The sequence below is a fragment of the Heterodontus francisci genome, chromosome 8, assembly GCF_036365525.1.
Source record: "Heterodontus francisci isolate sHetFra1 chromosome 8, sHetFra1.hap1, whole genome shotgun sequence".
In the NCBI taxonomy this organism is placed as follows: domain Eukaryota; kingdom Metazoa; phylum Chordata; class Chondrichthyes; order Heterodontiformes; family Heterodontidae; genus Heterodontus; species Heterodontus francisci.
Genome location: NC_090378.1, coordinates 73,296,045 through 73,311,588, shown reverse-complemented (window position 1 = coordinate 73,311,588; position 15,544 = coordinate 73,296,045). Strand labels below are relative to the sequence as shown.

The window sequence follows — 15,544 nt, the reverse complement described above, 5'->3', positions numbered from 1 at the left end:
GAGAATTTTATGCTGGTTAAGCATAGGCTAAGCTGGATTCCAAGATAACCAGATGCTGTTGTACAGAGGTACAGTATCTGCTCTTGGCTCTTCCTCTTCATCATCTATCTCCTGCTCCTTGGCAATGTTATTCGTAGACTTGAGGACAGCTGTTGACACCCATGACTATCACTCCACCACTCCTCTCCACGCCTCCATTGCCTGTGTGTTATCAGACTGCTTGTTTGACATCATGAGCAAGATTTTCCCTGTGGGCTTCTGAGCCCCACTGTCAAGCTGAAATGTGGGTCACAAGCCCGCACTGTGTGGGAAACAGTCATTCATTGGCCGGGATTTTACAGGGCCTCAGGGAGTGGGTGGAGATGTGGGGGGCTGAAAAATCAGGTGGGAGGGCAGGGGGTGGCATGCCCGTTGCCTGCCTGCCACTGCTGGCATTGTACCAGCAGTGGGGAAGGTGGTGGACGGCCCTCCCACCCAGAGGCTAATTGAGGCCATTAATTGGCCATTAAGGTCCACTTGAGGGCCTCTCCCAGCCACCGCTGGTATTTAACCAGTGGCAGGTGGGTCCTTCGCCACATAGTGACTACTGCCAGGTAAACCCTGGCGGCCTCCTTGTGGGCTTAGGGGGCGGGAGGTGCCCTCATGATCAGGCACCTTGTGGCCCGCCCCCAGTGGAAAGGGCCATCCCCGTGGAAACACATCCCCCGTTCCCACCAACCACCTGCCCCCCCCCGCACCTTCACTGGGGCCTGTCTGACTAGCCCTGGCGACCCTGACCCTACTTGCTTGGATTTCTGGGTGGCGTTTATGTTGCTGCTTTGGGTCTGGGTGAAGACCCAGTAATAGCCACCACTCCCAGTGGCGCTGCTGGGACTAAAGAGCTGCTAGCCCTCTGATTGGCCGGCTGCTTTTGGGGGCAGGATCTCGACCCTTTAGAGGCAGGCGCCCCGATGCCAGGCAGTTAATTGCCTGATGCACATAAAATCCAGTCGGGGCTCCCAGAAAACCCCCGTCTTTCTGGACAATTAGTGACTAGAGGGCAGACTCTCCATCCAATTCAGGACCGTGAGCAGGCTCTCAAATCTGGAGTGCCAATCTGAGCCCTTCTAGCTTGAAAGGAGCTGTAGGCTGTGATGGTAGGTAAGGAAGGGAGAGGGCACTTCAGAATGGAGGCATTTTATTTTATTTATTTAATTTAGAGATACAGCACTGAAACAGGCCCTTCGGCCCACCGAGTCTGTGCCGACCAACAAACCACCCATTTATACTAACCCTACAGTAATCCCATATTCCCACCCACCTACCTACACTAGGGGCAATTTACAACAGCCAATTTACCTATCACCTGCAAGTCTTTGGTGGTGGGAGGAAACCGGAGCACCCGGCGAAAACCCACGCAGTCACAGGGAGAACTTGCAAACTCCGCACAGGCAGTACCCAGAATCGAACCCGGGTCCCTGGAGCTGTGAGGCTGCGGTGCTAACCACTGCGCCACTGTGACGCCCAACTTTTTTATAAATAAAAAATGTTTTTTGCAGCTAGGCAACCAGTGTGGGGGGGGTGGGACGGGGGGGGAAGGGGAGGGAGGATGGGTGGGGAGGTGGGGGCGTGGGTGGAAGGGGTAGGGGGGTTTGGGGAGGATCCCATCCAAATGCTAGCCTGTGGCTGCTGCAGCACCCAGGCAGCAGAGCCTCTAGGCCTGCCTGGATCGCTAGATCCCCAGTCTGCTGCCAGAAGACCACCTCCAGTCACTTAAACCGGCCCTTGTGGCCTCCAGAAACCTTGAGACTGACCGGAAAATCCGGTTCAGCCTCCTTTAATTGGCCTTAATAGGCCAATAACGAGCTTAATCAGTTACCCACAGCTTGCGGGCGGGTAGCCCTGCAACCCCCCCACATCACACCTCTTCAAAAATGGCTTAGGGTGGGATGGAGCCAGGTAACCAGCATGCTGGCTGGCAGGGGTATTTTTAGCTCACACCCATCTCCAATCTCAGCCCCCAATGGGACCTAAACATCAAGTCCCAAGTCTTGGATGAGTTGAAAATTCCTCCAGTTCAGTGTTGGGAAGATTAAAACCATCATCTTCAGTCCTTTCTCTGCTCCTGACCAGAAACTCTGTACCCTTACCACAATTTCTTCTTCCCACCCCGGCCACTAATGCTGAAATAGGCTGTTTGCAACCATATCATCCTATTTGACCCTGAGCTGAGTTTCCAACTCCATATCTTCACCATCACTAAGACTGCTTCTCACCTCACCCACCTCTTCCCCCATCTCGGCCAATCTGCAACTTAAACTGTCATCTATGTTTTTATAATCCTCAGACCCAACTAATCCAAACAAACTTGTTTTGTTTCAGTTAGGTTCCAGTCCCAATAGAGGGGGTTCACCCCTGAGCATTAACCTGACTTTTCTCTTTTCAGATGCTAATGGACCTGTTGTATTTTTATTGTTTTTACTTCAGATTTTAAGATTCACAACTTATTATTAGCAAAGAAATCTGTTGTTTGAAAAGCACGGGGCCAGCTCCCACATTTACTTTCCTGGTCCAAGTGCCTTTAACTCAAAAGCAGATTTGTAGAACCACATTCAGTCAGACAACTCGTGTACGCTCAGGAGTGCAGCCAACAGACGAGGAGCTAAGTATTTGCTGCTCCTTTTTGTATAAAAGCACCATAAGTTCCCTAGCCACCCACTCCATCCCTCTACCTGGCACCTATCTGAGGCTGAACCAGACAGTTCGCCACCTTGCTGTTGTATTTGACCCTGAGATGATTTTCCAAACACATATATGTGCCATCACTAAGGCTGCTGCCTTCCACCTCTGTAAAGTCACCCAACTCCACCCCTCCCTCAGCTTATCTGCTGCTGAAGCCCTCATTCATGTCGTCTTGACTATTCCAATGCACTCCTGACCAGTCTGCCATCTTCCATCCTCCATAAACCTGAGCTCATCCAAAACTCTGCTGCCGGAGTCCTAACTTGCACCGTCCCGTTCACCCATCAAACCTGTGCTCGCCAACCTACATTGGCTCACGATCCATCAACGCTTCAGTGTTTAAATTCTCATCCTTGTTTTCAAATCCTCCCTTGGCCTCACCCCTCCCTATCTCTGTCACTTCCTCCAGCCCTACAATTCTCAAAGACCTGTTTGCTCCTCTAATTCTGGTTCTTGCACATCCCCAATTTTCATCACTCCAACATTGGCAGCTGTGCTTTCAGGGCCTAAACTCTGGAATTCCCTTCCTAAATCTCTCTGCCTCTCTACCTCTCTCTCTTCCTTTATGACTTTCCTTAAGATTGACCTCTCTGTCCTCTATGGTCCTAATATCTCCTTGCACTTTGAAACATTTTACTATGTTAAAGGCACTATGTAAATGAGTTGGTATTGTTGTTAAATTGTTTTTAGCAGAATGCAGTTGCTGAGCAATTTCAAAGATTAGCATCCTGAAACATCTTAAACCTTTTATTGTTTTAACACTTTGTTTACAATCAGACCTTTGGGAAAATGCAAAGCATCTATTCTGATTATAATTGATCCATCAGCTACATCAAAGAATTGTGCTGAGACAGTTTAGGCGCTGCAAATGAATGACCATAGTTTTTAACACAGTCAGATTGCAATGAGAGTGTGAAAACAATAAAAGATTTACCAACCACTCAATGAATTGACTGACCAGCTATAACAGCAGACCTTGCCACATGGTGAGGTGAGAGTTTTGGCAGATTGTATTTTGAGAAATGAGAAATGGATAACAAATGGGTTAAACACTTACTGAGCCAAATAATAATAGAACATATTTATTGCAAACTTTTTGTCTTTTTATTAAACTTGCAGTTGAAATATTCAAATTCAGGGAAAGAAAGTCAATGAGCCCAGCAACTGTACCAAACAAAACTGCACGTACTAGAAACAGAGACAAAACTGCACAAGCAGCAGTGGCACAAGCCACATATGATAGATATAGCTGGCTTTTTCACTTCATAGACATTAGACATCCACATATACTCTGCACTGCAATCAGGCTGCTTTTTGCTTTCTTTTATTTGCAGGATTTCACTGTGTTCAACACTAACTTGCATTTATATAAGTGCCTTTAGGTAGTGAAATATCAAGGCTTGTGATTGGCTTTCAGCAATGGCAACATGATCAAGGAATTATGTTTAGAGCCAGCCTGTTCTTTATGGATCAGTATCACTGATGCATTTACCCAAAACCCTTAGGGAGATTGTTTCCCATTTCATCAATCACAACAACAACTTGTATTTATATAGCAGCTTTAATATGGTAAAGCATCCCAAGGCGCATCACAGGAACATTGTCAAACAAAATTTAACACATGAGCTATTCAGACAGATGACCCAAAGTTTTGTCAAAAAGGTAGGCTTCAAGGAGGAGAGAGAGGTGAAGTTCAGGGAGGGAATTCCAGAATAGCCATCAATGGTAGGGCGTTGAAAATCAGGGCTGCAAAAGAAGCCAGAATTGAAGGAGCACAGAGTTGTTGGAGGGTTGTAAGGTTACAGAGATAGGGAGAGGGGTGAGGCCATGGAGGGATCTGAAAACAAGGATGAAATTTTAAAATTAAGGTGAGCCAATGTACGTCAGTGAGCACAGGAACGAGACTTGGTGTGGGTTCGGATAAGGGCAGCAGAGTTTTAGATGAGCACAGGTTCTCGGAGGGTGCAAGATGGGAGACTTGTTAAGAGAGCATTGGAATAATCAAGTCTAAACGTAACAAAAATATTGATGAAGGTTTCAGGAAGATGAGCTGAGGTAGGATTGGAAACAGGAAATGTTATGGAGATGGAAGTAGGTGGTCTTAATGATGGAGAGGATATATGGGATTGGAAGCTCAACTCAGTGCCAAATAGGATGTCAAGGTTGCGAGCAGTCTGGTTAAGCCTCAGACAGTGGCCAGGGATAGGAATGGAGTTGATGGCAAGGGAACAGAGTTTTTGGCTGTAAATAATTTGATGAAACTGTAAGTAATGCATTCATCTATTGTGTTTGATTTCCATGGCAATCTTTAAGACTAAATCTTCTCACCATATCTGATTCAATTGAAACTGGTGGCTAAAAATCCTCCATGCATTATGTGTGTCTTGCAGGCACATTTAGAATAAGCATATGACATCCCTGGGTTAAATAAAACAGTGGAGAATTTTCCATTCACTCGAGAGGCTCTCCCTGAGACCTCTCGGCATATCCAGGATTATTTTGATGCACAGTTTCAAGGGATATGAATGCAAAGTCTGACTTGCCCAGAATACTGCTCACTGGAGTTTTATCCCAAATAACAGCCGGTGAGATGACACAGAAGTTTTAATCGCAGCAGAGGTCACATAGGGTGATCACCAAATATTAACTTAAGCACTGCTGCTCAGTATGGCTTAAAGTCATCAATGTGATATTTCCCAATTTCTCCATAGTACTTACAATACGTCAACTTGGAGCTCTTGTTGCCAGTTGTATAAAGATTAACTAGTAACTGATAGTGTTGCAAAGCTTTTGTGTAATCAGTAAGAAAGAAAGAACTTGCATTTATAGAGCACCTTCCATCCTCAGATATTCCCAAAGTGTTTCACAGACTATTCATTATTTTTGATAGTTACTAATGGTACGTAGGTAAACATGGAAGCCACTTTTTGCACAACAAGGTTTCACACACAGTAAATGAAGGAATAATCGGCTAATCTGTTTTGGTGGCGCTGATTGAGGAAGGAGGGTTAGTCAGGACATGAGGAGAACTCCCTGCTCTTTTTGAAAGATAACAGCTCCAAATAATGCAGCACTTCCTTGGTACTGCACTGAAATGTCATCCTGGATTACGTACACAAGTTCTGAATTGGAAATTGAATAAAAATGGCTTCCACTATCAGCTTGCACCTGGCAGGAACATAGGAAGAGGGGACATGCAGCCTCTTGAGCCTGCTTTGCCAGTCATTTAGGTCATGGCTGATCCATTTACCCATCTTTTCTCCATATCTCTTAAACCCTTAATTAACAAAAATCTATCAATCATATTCTTTAAAATTTCAATTGGCTTCCACAGCCTTTGGGAGAGAGAGTTCCAGATTTTCAATACTGTTTCTGTAAAAAAGTGCTTCCTGATTTTGCTCCGAAATGGCCTCGCTTAATTCTCCCTTGAGGATTATCCCACTAGAGGAAATGGCTTCTCTGCATCTAGCCTACCGAGTCCCTTTATTATTTTAAACACACTGATTAGATCACCACCTAACCTTTTAATCGCAAAAGAATACAAACCAAGTTTGTGAAATTTGTCCTCATGATTTAACCCTTTAAACCCTGGTGTCATTCTGGTTACTCTGTACTGTAGTCCCTTGAAGATCACCATTATCTTTCCTGAAGTTTGGGGCTCAGAACTGAACCTAGTAATCCAGGGGTGTGACTAAGGCTCTTTATAGTTTGTCAAACAATGTTGGCTCTGAGTGATTTATGCAGCTGAGAAATTTGTAAAACACATTTTCAAATCTGGACTCTTTAGCCTGGAGGAAACCAGACAGTTAGGGCAGTTAAAATGGAGCTGGAGATTTGCCATTTGGCCTCCTTTTCCGATCCCACAAAATGCAATTGAAAATTGCAGATGCCAAGGACACCTCCCTTAAACAGGCAGAGTTCTCCTTTAAATATACACGCCCCAATGCCATTTTAACAATGGCTTGAGCAGGGAAGTGGCTTCAGCTTTCCTGATGGGCTGAAACTGGCGGAAAGGGAATCAGCAGAAGAGACCCCTCCAGGTAAGTTTACTTCTTTCATTATTAGGGCCAGGATGATTTAGAGTGCTCCTCTGAATCTCACAAGAAAAATGGAGATCTGCTTTGCCCCTGATTCCCCACCACCTTCCACCACCTTGCCATCTGCTGACCATCCTAGAATCCCCATCCCCACGGGCTCAGCCAACAGCCAATTTTAACAGCCAGGCAGATACTTTCCACTGACTCTGACCATTTTAGTCAGGACGTTGGCCACCCAAAATTAAAAATTCCGCTCTTAGTATCCTGCATTCTGATTCAATCTTCAAATAGCAGCTAATGGGTACTATATATAATACATTACAATCTTCTTATTAGAATGCAGAACTAATTCCTAACAGTTTACTGACTGGAATTTTTCATTGAGCAGGAGACCCTGTCCATCGGCAGAAAAGTCAATGGCGAGCCTGCCTCCGACGAGCCTGGGGAGCCAGACCTGGAATTTTCACTTCCCAGGCCTTTAATTGGTCTTGGGCGGGACTTCCACCTCCTTGAGGCAGGAAGTTCCGCCTAATGGAGCTGCCGGCCAATCAGCGGGCTGGCAGCTCTTCGTCCCAGCAATACCATTGGGAGCGATGGCCACTGCTGTGACTTCAGCCAGCCATCACAAGATGAAGGACTGCCCCGGAAAAAAGGTACATTTTTAGGATAATCAGTCAGGCCCCGGCGAGGCAAGGTGGGGGTCACTTAGGCAGGTGGGGTGAATATTGTCGATTGGAGGTGGTTGGGGCTTTGGGGGTGACCCTCCGTGGGGCACAGGATGCCCGATCAGGAGGGACCCCACCAGCCCACAAGAAGGCCGCTGGTTTTACCAGGCGGGCTGTTTGAGGCTTCTGCCAGCCGGCCGCCAAAAGTAAAATAGCCGTAGCGGCAGGCGTAGGGAGGCCCTTAAGTGCCAGTAAATTGGCCACTTAAGGCCTAGAATTGTCCGGAGTGGGTGGGCCGTTTTTTGCCACTGTCGACCTATGTAAAATTGCACCGGGGGTAGGAGGGGGTCGGGAACGGCCCCCCCGCCCCGCCTCCCATCAATTATACATGCCCCCCCACCCCCGCCCACTACCAGCCCGCTTGTTTGGGGGGTATAAAATTCCGGCCACTGTTTCCATGTAGGACCATGCCTCTCACTTCCAACTGTGACCGTGTTAGTGTATCAATGAGCTGATCATTTGAATAAACAGAACTAGTATCAGTCCATAAGAGGGAGGTAGGTATGGGGGGGAGGGGTTTGGTATGTATCTATCTCTCATAGACAATAGGCCAGCTAATCAAATTAAGTAAACTAGATCTGCAATAGTCTGTGAAAAAAGCAGAAATGCTGGAAACTCTCAATAGATCCTGCAGCATTTGTGGAGAGAGAAACAGTGTTAATGTTTCAAGTCAGTGACTTTTCTACAATAAGGTTTGGAGGCAGACAGCTGTTACATGTATCAATCACCCATTATCTGATTTGAATAAGCTGGACAAATGTTAACCAATAACAGGGTCCCGCTGACAACAGCAGAAATTTGCACCTTTATAGTGTACTTAACATAGACAAACATACCAAGGTGCTTCACAAATGGGGAAATGGTTACTGAGTAGGACGTAGGAAAACAGTTTGCTCTGGTGAATGAAGGCATGATTAAACAGGCAAGTTTTAAGGAAACTTTTGAAGGTGGGTCCTGTTAATTGTCCTCAATATTAGAGCCTGTCTGTAGAGGGATAGAGTTGTGTTGATATCCTTGATAGCCCTACAGTGTATCTGACTACATAGTGAATTGCTTTATAGGATTGCAAAGGTAAGGTATATTAAGCACTGGTGATATCAGTTATTTCAATTTGAATTCTTTCCTTGACAGAAGTGCATTACTTAATCTGAACGTTGAGCAGAAGGAGACTGTGGGAGAGGACCTGACACTGCAGGCATGGTTGAAGGAAGGAAAAGAGAACCTCAGTGTATGGGGCCGCAATGAGGAGATCAGAAAATTAACAGTGAAATTACGAAACTCCGAGACCATCATCAGCCTTTTGAAAGAGCAGCTGGAGCTCAACTCTTCCCAGTCTGGAGAAGGACACTTTAATCCAGAGCTCATTGTAAACATGGCCAAAGAAATTGAGCGACTGAAGTCAGAGCTTGGCTTAGCCCAGACGCAACACACAAGGACAGGGGTGCACGTGCGTGACAGAGGGACTAAGCGGGCTAGACCCTATTCACTGGACCTTGGAACTCTGTTGACACAGGGCAATAAAGAGACCCCAATTGTGATTGATGCTGTTCAGCAGGTTAGTGTGAATACACTACTGTAATTTCACAGAAAATCATCCAACTGCAGTAAAACTTGCACCTCCACTTTATTTTTAAATTAATTCACTAAACTATATATTCACGTATATTTTTGATTAATTGCATCGTGTTTGCAGTAGGTCTGCATTGATATATTTCACTGTCCTGGTGGTTTACACTGAGAATAATGTATGTGAAAAGCTTGAGGATTTTTTGGTCCAGGTTTCTGGGTGGTTAAGCATAGGCACTGAGTAAGGCCCTGTGTTCTAGCGGTCAAGTTATTTGGGATCATTACCCTTCATGATTGCTCCATTACGTAATCAATCATGTATTTTTGGTCAGATTTTCACCAGTTTTATATATAGGTTTTATATTTTTCATGACTGATATGCAGGAATCAGTTACCTCACTGATGTGTACCCAAACTGAGCTACATAGTATTTTTGATTGCCTGACCTAGAGTGCAACTTCCCCTTCTGCAGGGATGCACCTGAGTTACTGAAGCTCAGAGTACTTGGGGGTGGAGATTGGCAGGAACTACAGCTTAATAACTTCAAAATAAAAACATAAAATGCTGGAAATACTCTGTCAAGCAGCATCTGTGGAGAGGGAAAGAGTTAATAATGCCAAAGTCTGGCTAGGATTAATTCTGGAGTTTATTCAGTGAAAATCACATAACACTTGCTTTAACTGAATATCATTTATTGCAACTAGACTAGACCATCTTTTTTATGATGTACACACGCTTATCAAAACTTCCATTTTCTCTCAAAGACTTTTGAAAAGTTTTTACCCACTGAAGTTTTCTTCACTTTTTTCCACTACTCTCCTGAAGATGCTGTCTCATATTGGCATACAAGGACAAATTCAGTGTACCCCTCAAGTGCAGCTCTGCTAATGAGAGCACAAGTTGTAGATAGGGCTATTGTGTAAGCTCAATATGATCTATAGTTTTGTGGGTGCAGGCCACCCATTGGTACCTCATTCTTCTTCATATTTGAGTCTCGACAGTAGATGTCGGGCTATGTAACCATTGATAGTGACAACCTATGTGATTGTGACTAAACTATCCCTCCTCGTCCTACTGGACCTATTTGCAACCTGTGACATAGTTGACCACGCCATCCTCCTGCAATGCCTCTCCACTGTTGTCCAGCTGGGTGGGACTGCACTCGCCTGGTTCTATGCTTATCTATCTAATCATAGCCAGAGAATCAGCTGCAATAGCTTCTCTTCCTGTACTCGCACCATTACCTTTATGTTCCCCAAGGATCTATCCTTGGGTCCCGGCTATTTCCCATCTACATGCTGACCCTCAGTGACATCACCTGAAAGCACATCAGTTTCTACATGGATGCTGACAACACCCAGCTCTACCTCACCACTTCTCTCGAACCCTCCACTCTCTCTAAATTGACAAACTGCTTCTCTGACATCCAGTACATGATGATCAGAAATTTCCTCCAACTAAATATTGGGAAGACTAAGTCATTGTCTTTGGTCCCTGCCAAACCTCCATTCCCTAGCTAGCCACTCACCTTTCTCTCTGGCAACTGTCTGGTCCTGATCAAGACTGTTCACAACCTTGTCATATTTGATCCCAAGATGAACTTCCGATCATTTATCAGTGCAATCACTAAGACCATGGATTACAACCCAGCCATCAGAAAGAAAATGTAGGGGAGCCCTGGAATGAAGATAGGTTTTTAGTGCCTCGCCGGGGGTGATCGATTGGGCCCCGGCGAGGCAAAGCTGGTCAATTGGGGGGACGAGGGGCATGTTGGGGGTGGTTGGGGCAGCGGGGGCGGCCCTCCGTTGGGCACAGGGTGCCTGATCATGAGGGCCCCCCCCCACACAGACCATCAGAAAGCCCTCTGCTTTTAACAGGTGGCTTCTCTCGGGCCTGGGCCACCCGACCAGCCACGGGTAAAATCCCCATGGTGGTGGGCGGAAGCCCTTAAGTGGCCATTAAGTGCCTTGATTGACTTGGGGCAGGCAGGCCGTTATTTGCCGCTGCCGTCCTGTGAAAAGTGGAGGTGGGAGCAGGTCAAGAAGGGCTCTCCGAGCCTCCCATTCCATTTTATGCCCCCCCACCCCCTCCCAGCCACCTTTTCGTTCTTTGGGGAGGGCGTAAAATTCCGTTCACTGTTGCCCGTGTGCTTACTCACATCAAGTCCCATTCACCCATCACTAACTTACATTGACTCCCAGTTAAGCAACACCTCGATTTTGTTTTTTTTTTTGTTTAATTCTAAACCTTGATTTCAAATCTGTTCGTGATCTTGCCTCTGCCTATCTCTGTAATCTCCTCCAGACCCACAACCCTGCGAGATATCTATGCTCCTCCAATTCTGACCTCTTATTATTCCCGATTTTAATTGCTCCGCCATTGGTGGCCTTGCCTTCAAATGCCTAGCCCTAAGCTCTGGAATCCCTCCCTACACCTCTCCTACCTTGCTTTCCTCTTTTAAGATGTTCCTTAAAACCTACCCTTTTGGCCAGACTTTTGGTCATCTGCCCTTATATCTCCTTATGTTGCTCGATGTCATATTTTGTTTTATAATGCTGCTGTGCAGTGCCTTTGGGTGCTTTATTACATTAGTGTTATATGAATACAGAGGAAACAGAATCCATGATGAAGGTTAATGGTTTGAGACATTTATTCTCATTTGTGACTTGTATAGTCACCCTCTTTTGCGGCAATAAAATTCTTCCTGTTATCGAGCTCCATGCGATATGCAACACAAAGATTCAACACGAGATGTATGGCTGATGAATTATTGCCTTGTGCAACATGGCACAAGTTTGACACTGAACCTCACTGGTTGCATTTGTGAATGATTTCCTTGTTTCATATACTGAGGTTTCTAAGCAATTGTGCTGTAGTAAAGACAGTTATCTTTCAGGCCAATATTTCCCAATAACAAGCTGGGTTATGTGTGAGTATCCCGCTCTTGAGCCAAATCCAGCATAAAGACATAATTCTCAGTGTCTCATTGCTGTTGATGGTCACAAGGCTCTTGTAAAATGCTGGCAAATTCCCTAGATTTATTGCCATTAGTAGAAGATACTCAAATACTAGTCAGCATTTCTTTCTCACTCTTTTGCGATCACTGAGAACAGAATAAAATAATTTCTAACGAGTTCTATTGTGACATTGTGTCCCTCAAGTTGGTAACCGCACCAGCTCTCTTTCCAGTGTGGGCTGAGCCATACAGACCAGCCAAGTCTTGAGTTCAATCCCAGATCTGTGCTTAGTTATTTGATCTCACTGGCAATAATGATACTACAGTTGGTTTCTAAGCTTTATGGTTTGATTGACAGTACTTTCAGCCCCTAATCACCATCCAGTGACTTGTGCTTGATACCAGGTGTGTGTTAGTGTCAGTTGAGGGTAGGATCAGGCTCAGCTCCAGTGGCCTCCAAGATCGAACACACACTGGGGCTTCCATCTGTAGAGTCCCTAGGGCAAGGTACTGGATCGTGACCAGTGCCCATAGAACCTTACCCCAACAAACGAGAGCACCTTCAGGAGAGGATAAACTAATAAATGGTGTCACTCTGTCCCTGTAATGTGCTTGTACCTACAGTTATGAGAAACCTTACTGTGGAGAGGATCACTATAAAGTCTTTTAGATGGCTGCTCAAACATTCCCCTTTAACTATTCTCTTTTGTCATCTTATGTTGTTCAGGTCGCTTTGCAAGGTGTCAGCCCGTGGCATCATGTGGTTGCTGGCCTGGGACAGCAATCCAGCCTCAGACAGCAGTCCAATCAGCTTCAGACCGAACTAGCCGAGTACAGACAACAGAACAAGGAGTTACAGGAGAAGCTTGTAGTGACCGAGGCCACTGTCAAGGCCCAGGATAACCAGTTGCAACAATACAGAGATTTACTCAGTATGTATTCTGCTCAGTCTGCCTATTAGCAGGAACAAAGTCTTGCACAGTGGGTTGCTATGGTTATCTGCCACTGTCCTTTTTGAAGGAGTTGTGCATTTACATTTCAGCTTAAAGGTTTTTGATCTCAATGTAACATAATATTGCTCCAGAGGACATTGGGGTGGGGAAGGGGTGGTTTGTATTTGGGACACAATGTAACATTGGCCCACCAACTGACAATATCCTTGATGCTGTTCAAGTTACCAGACAGTCAGGCTGGTTTTAAATATTCTGGGCTGGCACATTTGCCATGCAACTAATGCATTCTTCATAAACGGAGAGTGGAGAAGAATTTTGTCATCACATCTTGCCACCGAATTAATGGACCCATGGCTCTGTGAGGGAAGGAAAAAATAATTTTAAATGGTCGATCGGTTTCCTCCTGCCGCTTGCAGCAATGTTCTGCAATCAATTGCATAGTCAAAACTGATCTTTGGATTTTAAAACAGCGCCCCCTCCCTCCTCCTCCCAAACCTCTGGCAGTGCTAGAGGCTGTGACTCTCAGGCATCCCTGGCATCCATTGTTGCTAAAGGCATAAATGAGAGAAATATGCTATATGGTATGATATGATATGATATGTAATACACTTGTCCATTTGTGGACATATTAAGGGTCCACATCTAAAAGTCCTGGTGGATCTAAATTGTACTCCAAATTCCACTCTCCCACTGCCCATACTGCCCTTCCCATCTAGGAATTTTGGGGACAATGTACTTTCCTGCAGAAATATCTATATCTATATTTCACTGATGTTATAATTTCTCAAAAGAAACTTAGATTACTGTGCTGCTCAATGAAATGCATCGCTTTATCATTTGAAGACCTCATTCCAAAATGTCCATCCTTGCAATGTATTTAAAAAAAGATAATATGATGAAAAGTCATTCGGCCCAGATAATCTGTGCCTCAGAACACTGATACTGGTTGGGTAGGAGATAGTGGAGGCACTAACTGTAATTTTTCAAAAATCTTTGGGAACAGTAATTTGCCAAAGGACCACAGAGTGGGAAACAATAGGTTCTGTTCATGGGGAATAAATGAGGAAATTATAAGCCAGTTGGATTTATCTTGACTGTACAGTAAATTAGAGTCCGTAATACAGGATGGAATTAGTAAACATTTAGTAAGGCTATTCAGGGGACAATCAGCATGTATTTATAAATGGAAGGCTGTACTTGACTAATTTTTTGAAATGCTTTGGATGTATATGTAGATTTTCAAAACCATAATAAAATGTCACATAAGATACTTCTTAGAATAAGTGAGACATGTTATTAACGGGAATATAGCCACATGATAGAGAGATGGCCAGAGGCAGAAGAAAACAAATAGGGGTAAATGGATGTTAGGCACTATAAATAATGTTGGTATAGTAAAAGCAAAATACTGCAGATGCTGGAAATCTGAAATAAAAACAAGAAATGCTGGAAATACTCCGGTCTGGCAGCATCTGTGAAGAGGGAAGCAGAGTTAACGTTTCACATCAGTGACCTTTCATCAGAACTGACAAATATTAGAAATGTAATAGGTTTTAAGCAAGTAAAGCGGGGGTGGGGCAAGAGATAACCAAAGAGAAGGTGTTGATAGGATAAGGTCACAGAGAATAACTGACCAGAAGGTCATGGAGCAAAGGCAAACGGTATGTTAATGGTGTGGTGAACGACAAAGCGTTAGTGCAGAGAGGGTATTAATTGACAGAAAAATGAACAGCCTGGCCCCTAGCACAAACATGAAAAAAAAAGTGGGTAGGCACAGTAGAAACAAACTAAACAAACTAAACAAACTAAAATAAAATAAACAAATAAAAAAAGAAAAAATAATTAAAAATAAATATATAAAGGGGGACCCGTCATGCTCTGAAATTATTGAACTCAATGTTCAGTCCGGCAGGCTGTAGCGTGCCTAATCGGTAAATGAGGTGCTGTTCCTCGAGCTTGCATTGATGTTCACTGGAACACTGCAGCAATCCCAGGACAGAGATGTGGGCATGAGAGCAGGGGGTGTGTGTTGAAGTGGCCAGCAACCGGCAGCTCGGGGTCATGTTTTCAGACTGAACGGAGGTGTTCCGCAAAGCAGTCACCCAATCTGCGTTTGGCCTCCCCAGTGTAGAGGAGACCAAATGGAGAATAATGTTGGTAGTTTGATTTGAAGACTCTTAAACATGGTGATAGGTTTCTGTGTATGTCTGATACATAACTGACCAAAAAAATAGAACTAAGGAACTTGCTATCTGAAGCATAACCACTTCATTGTACAGAGTGTTAAAATTCCCATTTACCACCCTAATGTGGAAGCCTATGGCAATGTTTAGTTTTTACAAAGAAATGAAGCGTTTTGACTTTTAGTCTGTGACTACAGCTTAAAGTACTGCCCTTTTACTATGGTGTTTGTCCATTCCCTAGCTGAATCATCAGTGGAACAGGACAGTAAACAGGTGCAAGTGGACCTGCAGGATCTTGGTTATGAGACTTGTGGAAGAAGTGAAAATGAAGCTGAAAGAGAAGAGGCCAGTAGCCCAGGTAAAGATTGGAGCACCTCAGTGAGGCAGAATCTGTCAGAAAAAT

At 44.7% G+C, this 15,544-nt stretch overlaps 1 protein-coding gene across 13 annotated transcripts in view; it reads left to right on the top strand.

Moving 5' to 3' along the window:
- Positions 1 to 15,544, top strand: part of pde4dip (phosphodiesterase 4D interacting protein) — a 536,621-nt gene that overhangs the window by 410,409 nt on the left and 110,668 nt on the right. For 12 of the 13 annotated variants that reach the window (XM_068037361.1, XM_068037360.1, XM_068037363.1 and 9 more), the window contains 3 exons: positions 8,615 to 9,038; positions 12,733 to 12,937; positions 15,383 to 15,499. In XM_068037361.1, coding sequence (XP_067893462.1) covers positions 8,615 to 9,038; positions 12,733 to 12,937; positions 15,383 to 15,499 — 746 coding nt within the window. Of the gene's footprint in view, positions 1 to 7,146; positions 7,256 to 8,614; positions 9,039 to 12,732; positions 12,938 to 15,382; positions 15,500 to 15,544 lie in introns of those variants that run through there. The other variant, XM_068037368.1, reaches the window with a different exon arrangement.